The 19037-nt window shown below is 45.5% G+C and overlaps 9 protein-coding genes across 9 annotated transcripts; 3 read left to right on the top strand and 6 right to left on the bottom strand.

The window, feature by feature from the left end:
- Positions 1 to 31: 31 nt before the first annotated feature.
- EDB82DRAFT_493914 (major facilitator superfamily domain-containing protein) lies at positions 32 to 1659 on the bottom strand. Its single transcript, XM_065608454.1, has 4 exons — positions 1417 to 1659; positions 1135 to 1365; positions 984 to 1076; positions 32 to 922 (listed from the first exon to the last, which is right to left on the bottom strand). The coding sequence occupies exons 1-4, from the start codon at positions 1634 to 1636 to the stop codon at positions 63 to 65; spliced, it is 1404 nt and encodes a 467-aa protein (XP_065466102.1). The 5' UTR covers positions 1637 to 1659; the 3' UTR covers positions 32 to 62.
- Positions 1660 to 1758: 99 nt separating this feature from the next.
- EDB82DRAFT_534708 (glycosyl hydrolases family 31-domain-containing protein) lies at positions 1759 to 3616 on the top strand (the record flags this gene model as incomplete). Its single annotated transcript, XM_065609273.1, has 5 exons — positions 1759 to 1999; positions 2059 to 2436; positions 2491 to 2719; positions 2783 to 3036; positions 3097 to 3616. The coding sequence occupies exons 2-5, from the start codon at positions 2147 to 2149 to the stop codon at positions 3614 to 3616; spliced, it is 1293 nt and encodes a 430-aa protein (XP_065466101.1). The 5' UTR covers positions 1759 to 1999; positions 2059 to 2146.
- Positions 3617 to 3960: 344 nt separating this feature from the next.
- Positions 3961 to 5758, top strand: EDB82DRAFT_573330 (uncharacterized protein). The gene is made up of 2 exons (XM_025727444.2): positions 3961 to 4078; positions 4131 to 5758. The coding sequence occupies exons 1-2, from the start codon at positions 4006 to 4008 to the stop codon at positions 5726 to 5728; spliced, it is 1671 nt and encodes a 556-aa protein (XP_025587330.1). The 5' UTR covers positions 3961 to 4005; the 3' UTR covers positions 5729 to 5758.
- Positions 5759 to 7685: 1927 nt separating this feature from the next.
- Positions 7686 to 8613, top strand: EDB82DRAFT_493911 (uncharacterized protein; the record flags this gene model as incomplete). Its single annotated transcript, XM_065608453.1, has 2 exons — positions 7686 to 8228; positions 8297 to 8613. Coding segments are annotated over exons 1-2 (439 nt in total), but the record flags the coding sequence as incomplete, so codon positions are not given.
- A 312-nt stretch (positions 8614 to 8925) lies between these two features.
- EDB82DRAFT_493908 (uncharacterized protein) lies at positions 8926 to 10124 on the bottom strand. Its single transcript, XM_065608452.1, has 2 exons — positions 9683 to 10124; positions 8926 to 9616 (listed from the first exon to the last, which is right to left on the bottom strand). The coding sequence occupies exons 1-2, from the start codon at positions 9744 to 9746 to the stop codon at positions 9120 to 9122; spliced, it is 561 nt and encodes a 186-aa protein (XP_065466099.1). The 5' UTR covers positions 9747 to 10124; the 3' UTR covers positions 8926 to 9119.
- A 399-nt stretch (positions 10125 to 10523) lies between these two features.
- On the bottom strand, positions 10524 to 11971 carry EDB82DRAFT_493907 (Alpha/Beta hydrolase protein). Its single transcript, XM_065608451.1, has one exon. It carries the CDS (start codon positions 11743 to 11745, stop codon positions 10711 to 10713), a length of 1035 nt encoding a protein of 344 aa, XP_065466098.1. The 5' UTR covers positions 11746 to 11971; the 3' UTR covers positions 10524 to 10710.
- A 676-nt stretch (positions 11972 to 12647) lies between these two features.
- EDB82DRAFT_473268 (uncharacterized protein) lies at positions 12648 to 13189 on the bottom strand (the record flags this gene model as incomplete). Its single annotated transcript, XM_025727888.1, has 3 exons — positions 12648 to 12666; positions 12713 to 12996; positions 13040 to 13189. The coding sequence occupies 3 exons, from the start codon at positions 13187 to 13189 to the stop codon at positions 12648 to 12650; spliced, it is 453 nt and encodes a 150-aa protein (XP_025587334.1).
- A 1817-nt stretch (positions 13190 to 15006) lies between these two features.
- On the bottom strand, positions 15007 to 16500 carry EDB82DRAFT_421428 (pectin lyase fold/virulence factor; the record flags this gene model as incomplete). Its single annotated transcript, XM_025728110.1, has 4 exons — positions 15007 to 15842; positions 15893 to 15970; positions 16027 to 16133; positions 16181 to 16500. 4 exons carry the CDS (start codon positions 16498 to 16500, stop codon positions 15007 to 15009), a joined length of 1341 nt encoding a protein of 446 aa, XP_025587336.1.
- Positions 16501 to 16897: 397 nt separating this feature from the next.
- On the bottom strand, positions 16898 to 18397 carry EDB82DRAFT_493904 (HotDog domain-containing protein). Its single transcript, XM_025728221.2, has 3 exons — positions 17961 to 18397; positions 17863 to 17911; positions 16898 to 17813 (listed from the first exon to the last, which is right to left on the bottom strand). Exons 1-3 carry the CDS (start codon positions 18078 to 18080, stop codon positions 17053 to 17055), a joined length of 930 nt encoding a protein of 309 aa, XP_025587337.1. The 5' UTR covers positions 18081 to 18397; the 3' UTR covers positions 16898 to 17052.
- Positions 18398 to 19037: the final 640 nt, after the last annotated feature.

Raw genomic sequence — 19037 nt, 5'->3', positions numbered from 1 at the left:
TGATCATTTAATTGAATTTATATATTATCGATCAGTATATAGAGGCCGCGAATCACAAGTTACTACGCGCACAATAGCTTTTTCGCCCAATAAAATGTACCAGTCGTGATAACGAAAGTAACCCCGACAAGGACAATAAGTCCTTGGTAGTTACTGTCCCCAGATTCAAGAATCACGCCAGCAATTGGGATACCGATCAAGGCACCAAAGCTAGAGATGAAGAATGACGTGCCTGTTCTTTTGCCATAATCCTTTGCCTCACACACTTGGCCAATACAAACAGGCGCCAAAGCAATCGCGGCTCCTGACCAGAAACCAAATAGAGTCGTGAATGCATTAATAGCTGCTTCGTTCTCGCTCCGGATAGGTAGCCACAAGCCAAGAATCAATACACGGCAAGCAGAAGTAGTCACAACCATGACATTCAAAACACCATAGCGATCGGCAAAGTAACCCGGCAGAGCTCTTCCTGGGATCGCTCCGACGCTGAGGAGAACGTTCAACATGAGAGCTGACCGTAAAGACATCCCCTTGGAAATACCATATGAGGAGATGTATGTATATGGTATGAACAATGAGAACTCGGTAATGAGAATGGCAATAGTTATAACAGCATACTTGGGGTCCCTGAAAGCCTTCAGGTCAATGGCGCCCCCACCTTCTTTGTTGGGAGGAAGTCTTTTTCTCAATAGGCAACAGGCTATCATAGAACTGACAACGCAAATAAGTGAGACAATCCTAATGGCCCATGGAAAGCCGATTGAAGGAGCTGCGTAGAGGATAATCAGAGGAAAGCAGATACCCGTCGCCAGAGAGCGTTTGCGTAAAAACCAGTGGCTAATAGTCGAAACGGCTGGATAGAAGAGAAGTGAAGCAGATATGCCACCAAGTATACCGAGAGATAGTAGAAATTGATAAAACTCTGGATAAGGAGATGAATTAGGACGAAAGAATAAAGCACTGGCTCAAATTCAAGAACATACCGGTAGAAAAACTGAGGAGAATTGTTGAGGTTACAATCCCGATCGAACCGGGAATAATGAGGACTTTAATATCATAGGCGTCAAATAGTGGGCCTAAAGTTCTGTGTTAACAGAAATCGGAAATCTTGTCAACAATAACGATCAGACTTACCAATTTGTGCTCCGCAAAAGTAAAGCAGGAATCCATAACAACTAAAAATCCATGCCGTCGTTGATTCTGCCATTCCATGCAGTTGATTCTCAGTCACCCAAGCGTGTAGCACAGCCAGCGTGTTCAGAAGACCCATGGAAGAAAACATGGCGCACCATGCTCCGAAGACGACCAACCATGCCTGGAAACCTCCGTCTGGATAAGATTGATCATCGGACCCGTCACAGCACGCTGTAGAATTGTTAGATATTGAGCTAGAATTGTTGTTGTATTTTAGCTTACAGTCATCTGGGGTGTCTTGATTATTATCCGTGACATCTGTTCTTCCAATCTGTGCTTCTTCATGATATCGCTGTGTCGGGGATTCTTCTACTGGATTCATCAGAGACATTGCAAAGACGGGATTTTTAATTGATTGGCTGAAAATTATAACCGAAAAGAATGTTGGACTCAATCGCCTTCCTTTCTTAAGTCTTCTTATACATTGCAAAGGTTGAGACATTTGCCACTGTTGCCGATTTCAACGAGACAAGTAAGGATGTATCGGACATGTCTCAATCGGAGTCGGATGCGGAGTTCACACACGCGTGTCTGCACCACCCCCAGTGCAGTTTCAAGAAAACACAACTTTCAAACAGCAAACACATCATCAGTAACAGCCAGCACTCCCAAAAACACCAGACTTGCGGGTAATAACGTCATTTTATCCCCATCATTCAACTTAGTGTTTCCCAACGCTACTTATTAGGGATTCTACTGGGCGAAACAGGTCGATTGACAATGTAGCCACGCAAGTCACTTGCCTGGGGGCAACTAATCGTCCTAAGCTCTCTACTCCTCATCGCGTTATTGATACCACAGGCAGGTATGGCACTAGAAGTAGATAAAGAGATGGAAGAGTATCACGCTAACTTGTATGGAAAGGCTCTGTCAGACAAAACAACTTCAAGAAGTCTGGCTTCTGCAAACGGAACCGGCAATATGCTGACAGAGTGTCAGCTCTGGGGGTGCAATGGGACGCTACAACGAGGGGGAGAGGCTTACAATTGTGGGCAGTTTGAACCTTGATAATGACGCCAAGAACATGAAACAGAACGACGACCAGGTTGTTGTCCATTTTGGCCCATCGTTAAATTTGGAGGCGGTCATCAGTCTTTTACCCTTCTCGGTTGACTGTAAGCGCGACGGCACCTCCCAAATCAGGCTGAACGATCAGGGTTTGCTTAACATTCAACACTGGCGCCCCAAACTCGACCAAGTTCTCGAAGCGGCGGAACAAAAGCCTTTAGGAAGTGAGGACGAGTCAGCCTAGTAGGAAGAGACATTTAGAGGCAATACCGACTCCAAACTGAGAAGCCCCGAGAGCGTTGCGCTCGATATTACGTTCATTGGCTACGATCATTTTTATGGTATTCGTGAGCACGCCGGTCCCATGGCGCCGAAGCAAACACGAGCGGGGGTTAATGGCCAGTACTCGGAGCCTTACCGCGTATATAATACGGATGTCTTTGAGTATGAATTGAATAGCCCCATGATTCTTTACGGCGTCATTCCCTTCATGCAGGCTCGCCGTAAGGACTCTCATGTTGATGTGTTCTGGCTGAACGCAGACTAGACCTGGATCGACATGACCAAGACCGAGTCCTAGAGCAACAAGAACATCAACAAGCACTGGATTTCAGAGGCGGGACTCCTTGAAGTCTCTGTCTTCCTGGGACCAACCCCCAAGGATGTGCTAAAAGACTATGTTTCCTTAACAGGCACCACAGCGCTGCCTCAGGAGGTCTCAGTCGCCTACCACCAATACCGATGGAACTATGTCTCTTATGATGACGTCAAGGATGTAGGTCACGGTATGGATAGGTTTAGGATTCCTTATGATGCTATTTGGTTGGATATTGAGTACCCGGTCGATAAAAAATAGTTCACGTGGGAACCAAATATGTTTAAAGACCCAATCAGTATGGGCAAACAACTCGATGCATTTGGCCGCAAGTTTATCGTCATCATCGATCCCCACTTCCAGAACACAAATGGCTACAAGATTGTGTCGGAGCTCAAGGCTATCGACTTAGCTGTCCATACTAGAGACGGCGATATCTTTGAAGGTCACTGTTGGCCAGGCGCATCGCACTGGATTGACTGCTTTAACCCTGCTTCTGTTGAGTGGTGGAGCGGTCTCTTCAACTACACTGTGTCCAGGGGCACCATGGAGAATACCTTTGTCTGGAACGATATGAACGAACCGTCAGTCTTTAACAGCCCGGACATCACTATGCCCAAGGATAACTTGTATTTTGACAAGTGGGAGCACCACGATCTACACAATTTAAATGGTACGACATTTCACAACGCGACCTATCATGCCATGATGTCTCGAAAAGCAGGTGAGCTGCGCAGACCGTTTGTTCTCACCCGTTCCTTTTTTGCGGGATCACAGAGTTACAGAGCAGCATGGTCTGGCGATAATCAAGCCTCTTAGGGTTATCTTGCTGTATCGCTTCATATGATCTTGAGTATGGGTAAATGTGGCTTTCCCTTTAGATAGGGTAAAAGGTGCATTTAGAATAAGCGCTAAGATTATAGCACTATTTCTATTTAGTCGATGGCTGAATTAAACATTCCTGTCAGATAACTATATTCAGTATAGCTAATCGCAGACTTAGTTTAGATGAATGGTATCCACAGGGCGTTCTTTGTCTCATGACTTTATACAGTAGCAAGGCGAACTATCAACGCCACTATATTATCTCAGCCGCCCTCGCTTTAGGACGGGGCAACTCAAGGGCGAAGCATAAATTAATTGTTTAACCCCGCCCTTGTCTTGATTCCTCTCTTCAATCATTTTTTTCAAACTCCAAAGACGAAGCCATGAGTCGCTTGAGTCACCACTATCTTTTGATTATCCGTTGCCTGTTCAAGTATGTTTCGATCGTTTTGGCTGGTAAGTGATTGGAGATTATTCTGGAAACTGCTCCTTCTCTGATAGTCCGCAGATTGCGACCAAGCCTACCCACGAACACTGAGCGAGACGAGCCAAATTTCGAGTTTGGCCACATCGTGCGCAACTTACACTGGTGACATCGTCATCTCCAAAGTCACGGCTACAATCGACTTGACAGGGGTGCAGACAATCATCGGCTCAATCAGCTATGAGTATGACGATAGCTTTGAAAATGAGCCTATAACGTTCCTCAGCTCGAGCCTCGAGAATGTTACCGAAGGTCTGACCTTGTCGGGTTTGGCTGAAGCAAAGAAGGATCGTCGCGGCCGTCTAGATGTCTCACTACCAGCTCTAAAAATAACTGATTCGTTAGAAATCTCTGGGGGATGGGGTGAAGTGTCAGTCGAAACTGACCCTCGACTCAACGTGTCCGGCTACTTCGGACTTAACGGCATGACATTTAGCAACGACCACGGGATCTATGCTACGAGTCTTTATGTTAATATCTCGTTAGCCTCAACTTTGTACCTGACCGGACTTAATTTTCTGCCTCCTGATGACTCTAGGCTAGCATTCTCACCATTCAAGGAGAGAAAGGACTCTTTTATCTCCACGTCAATCCAGAGGCTAAGGCGACTAAGTATAACCCACAACCCGGGGCTAACGCATGTACTCCTGGACAGCTTGGAGACGGCCACAGCCACTATTGAGATTTATTCCAACTCCGACCTGAATCATATATCCTCATCTGTTATCGAAGCTCACGAAGTATTCTTCGAACAAAACGGGAGAGATACTCATCTTTCATTCCCCAACATCAAGCAAATTAACGGCGAAGCCACCTTCCAAGATCTTGCTAACGCAAGTCTGCCCGAATTAAATGCGGCTTACCATTCCAACCAAGGTAGCTTCAACTTCACTGGCAACAGTTTTCCGGAGCTACATCTTCCTCGCCTAGAAACAATTAACTGCACATTTGTTATTGTGAACAACAACATACTCAATAATATCGCACTCCCTCGTCTGAACGAGGTGAAGAACCTCGAAATACACAATAACCCTCGCCTACTCAACGTAACGGTCAATGCGCTCCGCAAAGCCAACAGTATAAATATCACGGGTCCCTTAACCAATGTCGAGCTCTTCAGTCTCGAGTTAGTTACAGGGGGCTTTTATCTGGCTGGAGATGAGACAATGGACTGCTCCTGGTTCGATGATCGTTTCCCCAATCAAATCGTCAAGAGCTCATACAGATGCATTGGTAACCATACTAAGCCTGCTATAGAGCGGACACCAAGCACACCAATGAGCGATACCGAGGAAAGCCCATCTGGCAGCAGCAACAGCAATGACAACGGGGGCGGGAAAGGGGGCCTTTCAATGGGGGCAAAGGCCGGTATTGGTGTGAGTGCTGGAGTAGTAGGTTTCCTGGTTCTCGGTTTCGGTGCCTGGTTCCTAATCCGCAGGAGAGAAGCAGGTAGAATAGTGCAGAATGCAGACCCTGGGTACTGTAAAGCTGAGTTAGATGGAAATACTGGATTGTCTGCGCGCGGTGCAGTAAGGGTTGACCAAGCTGCAGTCTCTGAGCTACATAGCACTAGTAGACATGAGTTAGCAGACACTTCCAGACCAGCAGAGATGGGAAACTAGTAGTATAGCGACAAATTTTCCTATAGTAACTATATATATTTCTATAGTTGCTTTTAAAAGGAATTTAACTGTTATAAGCAGAAGGCCTTTTCTTCTTCACTCTCCAGGATCGGGTAAATTATTTCCGGCCAATACAGAGTGGCTCATGAACAGGTATGATTGTCTAAACCTTGGACCATCGAATTCATCATTGCAAGGGTCCGGGGGTGTGTATCAGGTGTGGCGCAAGGCAGTATCACTATTTATTCCTCTTCAGGTTTGGCACTAAGCAGGAGCAGAGTGGACTGAAATGCGCTTTAAGGCATAACAAAGATCGCCAGGTAGCCAGGCATTCTTAAACTTAGTTGATCCAAACATGTCCACCTTTAACCAACAAGTTTTCGGGGGTTTTTACCCCGAAAGATTCTAGCCCCTACATTCGAGGCTAACAAACAGATTGCTGCGCATTCTTTTAATCCCGACAAGATTCTCTATCACATAATGATAGCTCGGCCTTTTAGCATCGCAGAGTTTATCTATTCAAGGCTAGGCTCTGAACCCTCATAATGTATTAATCTACTACTGGTTGATTTGAATCTGGTTTTGTCGTTGAACCAAGATGGTAATTCAGCTATGAACCTACGCACTAACGAAAATGTGGAAACAATCTTATTAAAATTGATCAATAAAACATTTTAACGGTGGACGAACTAGACTTTTGACTAGGTACATAGCTTGAATGCTTTAAACACAACTAGAACAGATGTGAGTTTTGCCTTTTCTTCGCAAATTCCGTCATCGCCGATTCAGTACGTAATGGACAATGCCTCCAGCTATTACCCTTATGATCAGGAGCATTGAGGAATCAAGTGGGAAATCTATTTCGTAGACCATCTGATAAATATTTCAAGCGTCAACTACTGAAAACACCGTATGTCAAACATCAAAAAAGGAGGTAAGATACAGGCGTTTTCCAAAGCGGGTTTTATTAAGTCGTTCTAATACTTTCTATATGCACTTACGATATCCGGTTATACTCCTCGATCTGCGCAATCCCAATGACTACCAATTCTTCAACCACTCCCTTTTCTAGGCCCTTCTTGTATACGCTGATAACATCGCCGGTCTGTCTTGATAGCTCCAATTTTTACTTTATTCTTCTTTATAGCATCCAGCAATGGATCTGCCATTAACGATCTCGGCCAGGTATACCTGCCAGTATGACCAGGCCGGCCTTGCTGTCATACTCCGCCACCCGCTCTCGCCCTCGACAAAGTGGATCAAGTTGGGCATAGAGTATTTCGACGAGGAGCCACGACCAAGTGTCTCGTGTTGTGATAACTGGGCTGACTGGTGCGTGGCATCGCTCCCTGCCTCTACAGTGGCTGCCGTCACCGAGGGCAGCCAAAGCTTGACATTTAGTCTAGAGAAGAATGAGGGCGCCCTATGGGTCTTCTTTCACGATCCAAGTGGACGGAAGCTTCCTCTCAGGGAGATTACGTGAGTATACGGTCTGGACGATCTGGATAACTGGGAAGCAGAGATTGGTGCCCTGGCTGCGCGGCCTAACACGGACACTAAGTCAGAGTTGAATGCAACTTTCCAAGCCTTTGATGTCTCGGTGGAATTGATGTAGTTAGGAGGCATAGTTGCTCACAATCATGACTAGGTATATCGAATGATCTAAGATTAACAAAACAGTTTGTCTACTATGTGAAACCACCTCTGGTTACAGTATCTGAGCACGTCATGTGTCGTATTTATCTGTATTCACACTCGGAGATTATCATATGGACTTTTCACATTGTGTCTGTGTTGTTGCCGTTCGCCCCTTGTGTTGCTCACTGGATGACATGTGTTTCGCATCGGATCGGAGATAAGTCGATTCTCGGCTAAACCATAGCGGTACAAACATGTTTTGTCAGGTGCCATTCAACCAACTAAAAAGTTAGTGGTTTAGCTTCACTTCCACATGGGAGTGAAAAATGCAAAGTGTGAGGGAGACACAAGGTAGGTCTGTCTTTAGAAAGCGCAAACCCATGCAGATATACCTACCGTATTGGTGGATTCCAACCCAACCATGTAGTGGAAACTTGATTTGTAAGTCCGATTCCGATTATAGAGTTCGAGCTATCGGCAAAAAGTCATTCTGGGAATTACAAAATTATCCGAGGGCGTAAGCTTAAAAACTTCCAAGCTAAGGGCTATTGAAGAGATTTTCTACTTACACTGCCCATAGTTTGCGGACAGCTTACAGTCCCAACATGACCACTACAACGACTACCCAATCTGTTCCTATAGAGTTGTGTCAGGTCTCTGAACAACCCAATGTTAGGGGAGGCGCCACGAGTCCAGATTCTACGGGCCCTGAACCTAAGTCCCTTGGTCGGGTTGTTTATCTCAAGATTCTAAGCGCATGTTTCTCATTCCTGGTGGCTGGTGTGAACGACGGCAGTGTGGGAGCCTTGATCCCGTACATGATCCGTGATTATGAGATTAACACAGCCATTGTGTCGAGTGTGTAAGTAGCCTCTTGTTTTTTCACAAAGTACCAGCCTACTAATCACGATGCGCTAACTAAACCATTAGCTACGCTGCAACTTTCATGGGATGGCTGTGCTCCGCGATGATCAACACACATCTCTGCCAGCTCATGGATATGGGAGCTATAATGGTTGTCGGAGCCTCCTGTCAACTTCTGGGCCACACTCTGCGCACTTTTAAGCCACCATTTCCACTGTTTGTTGTCAGTTTCTTGTTTATAGCCTTAGGCTAGGCTTTGAATGACACGCACGCTAAAATATTTGCGGCTAAGACCAATGGTGCGCACCGTTGGCTAGCTATTGTGTATATCTATACTGGTATTCTTACTGAAGAGTAATTTAATATAGTGGAAAATTCTAGAGTGGAGTTTATAATAACCGAGGATATAGGCGAATACATGCTAAAGATTCTATCTAATATAAGCATTAATGAAAGGACCCTTTTTATTTGCGCATATAAACGGGTACCTCGTGTATATGTAGACCTGGATATTGAGGACTATCCTAATAACCTCTTGATTCAGGAAATGCAAGATGATCAGATAAGCAATGCACCAGTTGAGAGAGGGCTATTTTCGTAACTTGACCTTATGGCTTTTCTTATCTCCCGCGACAATATAGAAGAAATTGCAGTCTTCATTACGCTATCGATCTACTAAGATATTACACAAAGACATCGAGTTAAGATAATTATGATTTGAGTTACGAGACATGGCTGCACCTCGAAAGCAGGCTCATATAGGTATTTGTAGTAGACCAGCTTGGGCTCCAATCATAATAAGCTGTCTTTAGTATTACCTACGCCTGTCACAGCTATAGCCAGATTCATAATAGCAGTGACGCTCTGATCTATCTTGAATTCCACCAGCTCATTTCCAAACGACCATATGTGTAGAACCTGAAGTTGGCGGCGAAGGATCCCCATCATTTCTTTTTTTGAGATATTCATCGCTCGGTGTGACATGGTAGGCATGACCATTCAAGGTGAAGAAGCCTTCGAACAAATAAGGTTGTGGATGTCGGATCGCGATTCGTGCCCGGCCAGCTTCGTCCCATTCATGAGAAACTCGGTTAAAAAGAAGAGTAACGCCTTCGAAGAGCATGTTTTCCCTATCTTCAAATAGCACTGAACTCTCCCAATTATCAAGAATCTCATCTGCTCCATCTGGCTCGAGGTGTAAGGTTTTTGAGGCGAGATTGACCCTCTGAATTGGCCGTAGATCAAGTCGTATGCGCTCCACATCTAGAGAGAGTCTGAAATCGAGTAGAAAGTTGTCTGACTGATAGAGTAGCCACGGGTCAATGGAGTATAGTACGTCTTCGATGCTTGAAATTTGGTGGATTTTTCCAACCTGTGCTGGTTGCGCTATAAAAGTTAGTATTCAAATTCAATACAGCAATTGTTTTGATCAGGTCATAGTTTGAGCCGTACCTTGGCATTGTATTTCGTGTAAAAAGAGGAAAAAGAAATGCAACCATATCACCCAGAGGTTCATCGTAGTAGTGGACAGATACTTGTCAACAAAGGTAAGACTCCAGATTAAGTAGAACCGCACAAGTTAATAGTGTAGCAGAAGAAGAGGACTAAATAAAAAAGACAATGCACCACGACACTCCAGCAGCATCTAATGTAGAGGCTATGAGGGACGGAAATATCTGTCGATGACGTGTCTCCTCCATACGCGTAACCTCACGGTTCGGCCCCACTGTCGAAGGTAGTGTACAATAGATGGGATTTCGACACCATGTCGACACTTGAAATCCATTAGTTCTCTTCTAGGGGTTAGTACCTCGATCTGTATTAGAATTAGAACAAACACGAATAAGATTGTGCTAGTTGACTGAATAATATCACCGCTGTTCCAATCCATCCCTTTGTTCGATATTGCAGATAAAACTTCGCTAAGAAAATAGTCAAGTCTCAGAGTCAGTCTAGTTCGGGCGCATGATCGATCGGGGCACCAATCAGTGATAAGTCATAACTAAGTACCGGAGATATGCAGCCTACTGACAGCTAATCTATACCAAGTATCGGGTATTTAAGCCAGCTCCACAAGTTTATCAGCAAGTTGCATTAGCGCAAAAACGTTTGCAGTAGGCGAGGTGACGAATAGAGCCATGTGGCTGAGTTAAGATTTTACAGATCCTAATGGGAATGATAAGCGAGCGCTACACTTGACCTACACCTTGAAATTAGCATATGTTATTATACCCATTTGGATAGTGATAGTATCTGCGGGGTCACGAAAAGCGTATAGAGCCGTAGAAGGACGCCTGCCTCTTGAGATGTAGAAGTGGTTTATATGAATAATACGTCTATAAAAGTATCCCTGAGGTAGGAAAAGGAGGAGAATCAGATGCGTATGCAAGGGCTTATGCTGTAGGAACGGACGCTCCTAGAAGCCATACAGCTGTCCACAAACAAATAAATATAGGTCAAGTCCACCTCACGAGGTGATTTTACAGATTTTGCTTAAAAAAGCGGATCAGCCTGTCAAAAGGAATGAGCTCAACACGGTCATAGAGATCGACGTGGCCAGCACCAGGGACCCAAATCAGTTCCTTAGGCTCAGCAGCAAGTCTATAGGCCTCCTCACTGAATTCGCGCGAGTGGGCCTGGTCACCAGAGATGAAGAGCAGGGGTCTGGGCGAGATAGTGTCGATGTCGTTGAAGGGATAAAAGTTGAGGAACTTGACTTGGCTCGAGCGCGTGGGGTGAGTCGTGGTGTTAGGTAAAGCACCTGAGGGTGTGACCTCACCGCGAGTGGTGCGGTAAAAGTCGTAGAACTCTTGCTGAATAGCATCGGTAACATCCTCATACCTATCCACAGTGCCGCCGACTAACTCGGGCTCTGCACCCTGGGACTCATTCCAGCGCTGTGCGGCGGCGGCGTCGATAAGCTCCCTGCGCTGGGCTAGGGTCTGTGACCTTCGGAGGCCGTTGCGAGTGACGGCGCCCATGTCGTACATGCTTGCAGTGGCAATAGCCTTAAGACGGGAGTCGATCTTGGCAGCGCTGATGATGAAGGAGCCGCTACCGCAGATACCTACACCACCGATGCGCTCACGGTCGACAAATTGTTGAAGGCCGAGGTAGTCAACAGCGGCGCTGAACGCTTCTGCATAGTATTCGGCCGAAACGGCGTTGCGAGGCTCGCCATCGCTGCCGCCCCAGTGGGGAAGGTCGATGGAAATGGTGATAAAACCTTGTTCAGCGAGCTTGGTGGCATAGAGATTGGCGCTCTGCTCCTTGACGGCGCCCATGGGGTGGCCGACGACGATGGCAGGAGTCTCGACACTGCGGCTTAGGTTACGTGGGTAAAAGAGGTTGCCTACGACGTTGGTGCGGTACGCGGTAGGGAAAGTGATAGGCTGCATCTGAACGCTCTCGCCACGGTAGAAGTTGTCGGCTCCAAACGACAGATTTTGGGCTGTGACTGCCATGGCGCTGATGGTCGCCATGATGGCGAGGACGGCAGTGCGACGCACATACATTTTGATGACAGTATGCTGTTGTTGTTTGTATGAGCTAAAAAATAGTTGACTTGTAAGAGCGTATGTAATGAACACAGTGAAAGTTGCTATACTCGTGGGCTGGTGGACAATTTTATAGCCATTGCGATTCTGTTGATCTACGTCGCGGTTATCATGCGAAATATACGCCAAGTTTTGTAGGACCGATGCCGCGCGTCCTTCGATGCCCTTTGGCGTAAAGACGTCACTATACCAATGTGTATGATTATTGACGATTGAACTGAAGTCGGGTCATTCTATTATCAAGGATAACAGATGACAGCACGTGCTTCTAGTCCAGGCGCACCGGCATTTGAACTATGATTATACCTACGTAAACTATAAATCCCTGACCCCTGGGCTTGAGTAGACCCAAATTACCCCACCACGAGTGGCAGTGTCGTGCAAGCTTTTGATGGCTAATTATTCTAACCCATGGCTAGTTAAAGATCTGGCTGTCACCGCTCGTTTAACCTTTCTGTAAAACTTATCAGCAGCTTGCATTAGCGTGAACTCAGCCTGGCCAGAGCTCCGTTTAGACACGTCATAGGCTTCCTCAGCTCTTTCCCATGTGGGTATGTGGCCCAGCTGCTCTTCTGGCTTGAGACCCTCACATGACTGTCGATGGAAATCTTAGACGTATCTAACGGTCAGTATATTTATAAGAAAAGGTGACTTAATAGTTACTAAACACTTATTATAGTATCTTATTATTGAGGGCCGGCTGGCTATCTAAAGAGATGTATATATTAAACCATTATACAGGGTCGAGATTCGCTGTTCTACTTCATAAAAATGTTATAAAACTATACACTTGGCCTAATTTGTATAGTGTTAATAGGGATGATATTAATTTCATTACATAGGGTTATAGCTATACCGGCCTACCCATGTTCTCTATACCTATAGTTGGAACGATATAATAAATATCACAGATGCGCTTACTTACAGCAAGACACCAATCTGTTCGGGCAGGTTGTAGGCTCTAAAGATAGCGGCACATTTGTTACTGTCGTCAATAGCCAGTACGCCCTTGGCGCAGGGCCAAGGACTCTTGATAACTTGCATGTCAAACATTTCCCACTTTTCTTGGATGTGTCTGAAGTAGACCTTGGCTGCATCTGCAATCTGGCGAAGGGGCCACAACTTCTGCAAGCTTCCGATGACAATGACACTGCTTGTCTGCAGCGGCAACTCCAGTGTGGTGAAGATCTTTGACTCGCGCCCGGTAATCTTTTTTCGAATCAGACGCCATATTCATAAGGATAATGCACACCTTTTCATACCCGTCAGGGTCGAGAAGTATCGGCTCCCCCGCTGAAGGCAGGCTGCCGTCTGTAGGTGCAAAACCAAGGAGCTTTTGCTTAAATATGATGCGGGAAATCAACCGTCCATAACGACGGACAGATTGCTCTAGTGGCTTCATAAGAATACCTGAACTTGTAAGCGGTTTAAAGAAGGTTACTCATAACGAGCCAAGGCTCGTCTCTACGGGGAAATGCAGTGAGAACGCTAGGTGTGGATAGCTTTATCCATTGGGTTATTTAGCACCGAGGGTTGACTGAGGTGTTGTGGTTCTCTGAGGCATTGCCATAAAACGTGAAATAAATGGCATGCAGTAGACTTGAGAGCTAGGCTTCCAGTTCAAGCTTTGTTAATGAAAAATAGCCCCCTAGCATATGAGCTGAGGTGTGTCAGCCATGACCGTCAATTCTTTTGGGATTACCACACTGTCCGACAGAGTATGAAATACGTTCTCTATCAATCCCAAGTCAATACCGGTCTGAGCAGTAAACACATTTCTTTCGTTTCTGTCGTTAAAAAAGAAAGTACTAGAGCCACACAAGTAGTAATGCGTGTGTCCAATACTAGGCTCGAGTAAAGAGTGGATGGATGCAGTGAGAAAATCGAGACTGCTGTGAAATTGCTTATTTCATTTGTCAATGGGTATTGAGTAAGCTACATACAGGCGATTGGTAAGGCAGGGTGGAAGTCTACATTAATACTGTGCATGTCCTTGACTTATCTCAGTGTCACGTCTTTCTTGCCACGGAGCGATTTATATCAACGCATTGCGGAAGGCCATCCTGATGAAATGAGGGATAGATTATTATTAAATTATAAGCCAAATGAAAATTTTAACAAATATTGGCGATGCTATGCCATTTATAACTGTAATGAGCTGTTTCTCAACACATTGCTGTTTTGTTTACAAAGGAAATAAATCAAGAAGAAAGAAAATAAAATAAAAAGACAGAAAGAATAAGGAAAGGATAGAAAAATAAAAATAAAAAGTAAAGAAAAAGGGTAAAATCGATAAAAAGAAGTTGAGAGTGTGGTCAGCTCCATAGGCCAAAGCTCCCATTACCAAATTACATTGTATCCTTGACTAAGAACAGTCCTGGTTTAGCATGTTTGACAATGTGAAGTCTTTATGTCTCCGGTCTTTGCCAGTGATTATCCTGCTGGGATGGTAAACGTTCAGAATTATCATGACACCGAACATCAGAAGGGCATCGAAAATGTATAGCCAAATTTCGTGGGTGATGAGATAGCCATCCTGCCCTTGTAAATATTCGACGGCGCGGAAGATGCATCGCACGAGGATAAGAACTAAAACGGCGTAGAGCACTGACAGGAACTGCTTCCATGGCAATGATATTGTCTCGGAAGCGACCGAAGGACGGCAAACCATGCGGCGATGGAAAGTTGTGGTAACTATCAAAAAAAGTCTACACGCAACAAGCTGTACCATGATGCCGGTGATAACCATATACTCTCCGATTTTCTGTGACTTGGAGTTTTCGACATTGGCAAGTTGACCTGCTCCTATGTCATTGTAATCGGCATTAATACCAATCCTCACTATAGCCGCCACTAGAAAGGTAGAAAATTTTAGACTCACGAGCCTTGCATTAAAAGAGACAAGATGTCGGCCGCAACAAAGACCTTGCTGAGCCATTTGAGCTTGATTAACGAGTGTCGTAAGCAATCTGGAACGCGTTTTCCAACCATGTCGCTCTACTAGGGTGGTCTCGGTCGATTATACTCTCTATCCTCGCAATTATATTTAATTGGTCAAGATACTGAAATACAAGCTGTACATTCTAGCCTACTAGGAAGTTAGTGTATAGTTTATTCATGGTCAATATTGAAATATTCTGAGCTAAATCGCCTTGGTCAGTTTGGAGACAAATGCTCTTCAAATACGTGAACCTTGACTTTCTTCCGTGCAGATTTTGCTTAGCCCTCCTTTTTAGAGTTACCCATGAGTGCGTTCATGACAGGTGTACCAGGGAAAAAGGAAGATCGAATCGTAGGGATAGCAATGGATGCAGTAAGGCCAAGACCGACAGTGAGCTCCCCGTCCATTGTTTGAGTTGCGAAACTGGGGTTGTTAACAGTCTGAGTTGCTGTATAAGCACCACCATCGCCTTCCTTCAGACAAACTCCGGACCCATAAGCATTCTTGCAAACGTGCTGAACCACAGTGCCCTTGCTACTACCAACTGTAAAGTCATCGACCTGCAGGTCAACGCAAGGGACATCAGCAGGGCAGTTGAATTTAATAGGACCTCTCTGACGACCATCGGTACAACTCCCAGACCACCCTGAGAAGCTCATATTGCTGTAAAGAATACCATCACCGGCGACGGGCTTCATAGAGCTCCACTCAGCATCGACGTTGAGAGTGTATGCATTAGAATGGCCCCTGAAATTCTTGAGAGCGATGTTGGAGACGGTACCGCTTCCGCCGTAAGACTTGAACATATACATCTGGTTAGATCTTTGGGTGTATACATTCTTGTACTCGATGTCATGGATGTTGGTATCTGTTGCAAGCGAGCCCATAGCGCAACCGCCTGACCAATTGCAGAAGATATTCTCAATCAGCAAATGATCAGAAGGATTCTTGACAGTGACACACTCGTCTTTGTTGCTGACTTCGACGTCGTGGATGTGAATATTGGATCCCCAGACGTCAATACCGTCAAGACCACCTCGTGCGCCTCCGTGGATAACTGTGTTGTACACCTCTCCATCAGAGCAAGTGTCTAAAGAAAAGTGGAAGGCCGGAGCTACATGGAGGTCTTAATATTATAATTTGATCACGGGGAAGAATACTTACAGTCAACCAGGGCCACGTCGTGCATAGAGAACCTCTTGACATCGAAGAAGCGGAGGATACGAGGGCCGTATTTATTATCTGTTACACTTTTCAGTATTTCTGCTTTGCAACTCGATTGAGTACACTGTACTGACTCTTGTGAAACTCATATCCATATCCTTGAATCGCACCCTTGGAGGTACTGCTGTAAAACTCAAAGTCCTCCAAGTGCTTAAACATGAACATGTTACCGTCACCGGTTCTTTAGGCGTTAGTAAAGACTCGCCGCACTATTCTTTGAAGACTTACCCAATGCGGTAAATGATTCCATCAAGGCGAAAGCTCATTGGAGTTTTGGAAGAAAGGGTTAACCAAGTGCCAAGACCATAGTCGCCTGCCGGGATGACAACTTCTCCACCAGTGGTTTTGCAATCATCCCAGGCTTTTTGAATAGCCGCGCTGTTATCGGTCTTAGCATTCGCCTTGGCACCGTAATCGGTGATATTGCAAGTCTTGATCGCAGCCTTGGCCTGACGAGTTGTCAATGGTCCAACCTTGCCGTTGAGCTGCGCAGCAGCTTGAACCGCGGCACCGATGGCCATTAGAATCGGAATAAATGAATGACGCATAGTTGGTTAATAAGCGATGAATGAAAGAATGAACAGAACTAGAAAATGGTACTGAATTGATACAGGAATAAGAGGCCTATAATGTAGGACTAGGGCTATAGTTGTTTTTAAGTAGCCAGCTTCTTTTCCTCGGCTAAGCCAGCACGGATCAATCTTCCCCTATCGCAGCAAATGAGAGTTTGATATAAATGAACATAACCAACTGTAGTCTTGTTTTAGTATTTTCATACTTTAATCTTGTCACTTACTAACCCGAAGCAATAGAGACAATTTCAATCTGGATTCTGTCTGCTGATGGCAGGGTTTTTGAAACGACCAAGGTTTGAGCTTGCGTATAGCCATGCCTTGTTTAGATCAAATTCGCAATTTCCACCAATAAGCATGGAGCATATTCGGGTTGACGGTGCCGATAGGTATTTTAAATTAGCTAGTCTACTTCCCTGAAATCTCACAATGTCAATTTGGTTTACATATTAATATAACACCTTCTCGCTCCCACATTCCGACCGTAAGTAAATCTCTTTGCATATAGCTTGGAGTAAGCTTTTCTGACTACAGCTTGCTCTTTCCCTGGCTAGTAACCTTCATCAAAGCCAATCCATTACTTAAAACAACCTTACCCCCAGCAACCTGTGTGACAAACCTTACCTCAGACCATTCGCCTTGCTTCTCTCCCGTAACCCACGCATGCGTAACTAACTTGTCGCCCGGCCTCACAGGACTAGCAAACCTTGCTTGATACTCTTTGATGTTGGCAGGATCTCCACCACCCAGCTCTTTCAACAGTGCATGAGCCGTTGAATTCCACGAATATAACCCGTGCATAATCGTCCCTCCGAAACCCATCTTCTGCCCGGGCGCAGGGTCAGCATGCAGCGGGTTGTAATCACCGTTTAACCTATATAGAAGCGCTGACTCGGCCGTGGTCTGAACCTCAATCGTAGCGTCAGGAGCCTTGCCTTCTGGCGGGGGGTAGTTCTTAGTGGCGGGACCCTTGGGACCGCCCCAGTTGCCCTGGCCGATGAAGAAGCCACTACTAATGACGCGGGTGTACACCTCGCCCTTCTCGACGTCTACCAGGTTGGTCTCGGTCTCGAGGACAGTTCCGGGACGGCCCTTGTCGTAGACACCAATGACCTTTTGACGGATTTCAAATTTGCGGCCGGCCGAGGTGGTTGGGAGGGCCTTGAGGAATTCTATCTTTCGCTGGCCATCGACAACACGCGTGTAGTCGAGCTTGGGGATACCAGGGATCTGAACGGCTTTGCTGGCCTTGTAATAGTCGACTACTTCCTGGGAGTCCTTCTTGAAAGCTGTGAAGGGTTAATCATTGGAATTATATGCACAAGTGACGGGACTTACGAAGAATGACGGGGTAGGTAGGGAAGACGGCAAAATTGGGGTCGAACTCCTATTGTTTGTCAGTAGGAGCTTAGTAATACCAGAGAGTGGTGAGGTACGTAAAGGAAGTGTAACTCATCAACGGTAGCGCCGATAGTGTTGGCGAATAGTAGGACGTCGCGCTGCAGCCACTTGACCTCGACGGGCGGGTACTCAAAACCAACACCGGGACCTGACATGATGATTGACTTTTCTGTAGATGGAGCTTGGGAGAATATGTGTCTTTCTTGGTGTATAGGACAAGATTAATGATGGAAGAAAGAGACAAGGAAAGGCTAAGTACCCCGTACTTGGTTGGCCTTTGTTGCGCTAAGAAATTAACCGAGCCTCGGGGAAAGTAAGACGTCGGACGCTGATAGGGCGAATTTGAGCATCTAACGTCAGAAGTTTTATTTCCTCCTTAGCCGAGGCTCGCTGGGCGTGGGGTGTGGGAACGAGGAGGGGTTGACAGCGGGTAACTCCAGTATGTAAGGACGATTTGTTGGGCTAATAAGTACAGGGTAAGATATCTCTGCCGTGGTCTCCTCATACCAATAGCTATGCCGTTATAGCAGCCTGAGCTTAGATGGTCTATCAACGTTAACTACACCGGGGGATATAGAGTTATGATTAGAAGATAAACTGGCTCCTCGTAAGAAGCTCACTCTGGTTATTTAGAAGGATGTGTTATCGGAGTAGGTAGAATTTCAATGTAGGGAGAAACTCAGTAACAGATAGAACTTACTTCAGTCTCGACATTAACCCCCGATACTACTGCAGCTAAAACATCTATCTCTAAAAACAGAGGGTATATATAGATGTGTATGGTGTTATGTTCAGAACTGGCTTTCTTAATTGTTCAAATGTTAACACTGGCAATGAATGCCTCGAAATGGGATTGAGACAATTGAGACATGCCGGCAACTAAAGCAGAGCTACAAAACGTTTAGACGATTGGAAAGACCACCAAGCTATAGAATTTATTCTTAAGCGATGATTTACCGTCAGTCTGATACTAGCTATACACTCAATCTTCTGAACACATCGATCCCAAAAATCTAAAAGCGCGTTGTGGTGAACAATCGCGCTGGCTTGTCAGTCCTACGCCACGATAGCAAAGTGGGTTCGCAATCTTTTTCTCACCGCTCATGACGTGA

Source organism: Fusarium venenatum, assembly GCF_020744135.1.
Source record: "Fusarium venenatum strain MPI-CAGE-CH-0201 chromosome Unknown EDB82scaffold_1, whole genome shotgun sequence".
Taxonomy (NCBI): domain Eukaryota; kingdom Fungi; phylum Ascomycota; class Sordariomycetes; order Hypocreales; family Nectriaceae; genus Fusarium; species Fusarium venenatum.
Note: the sequence above shows the minus strand (reverse complement) of the source record. Positions and strands in the feature narration are given on the sequence as shown.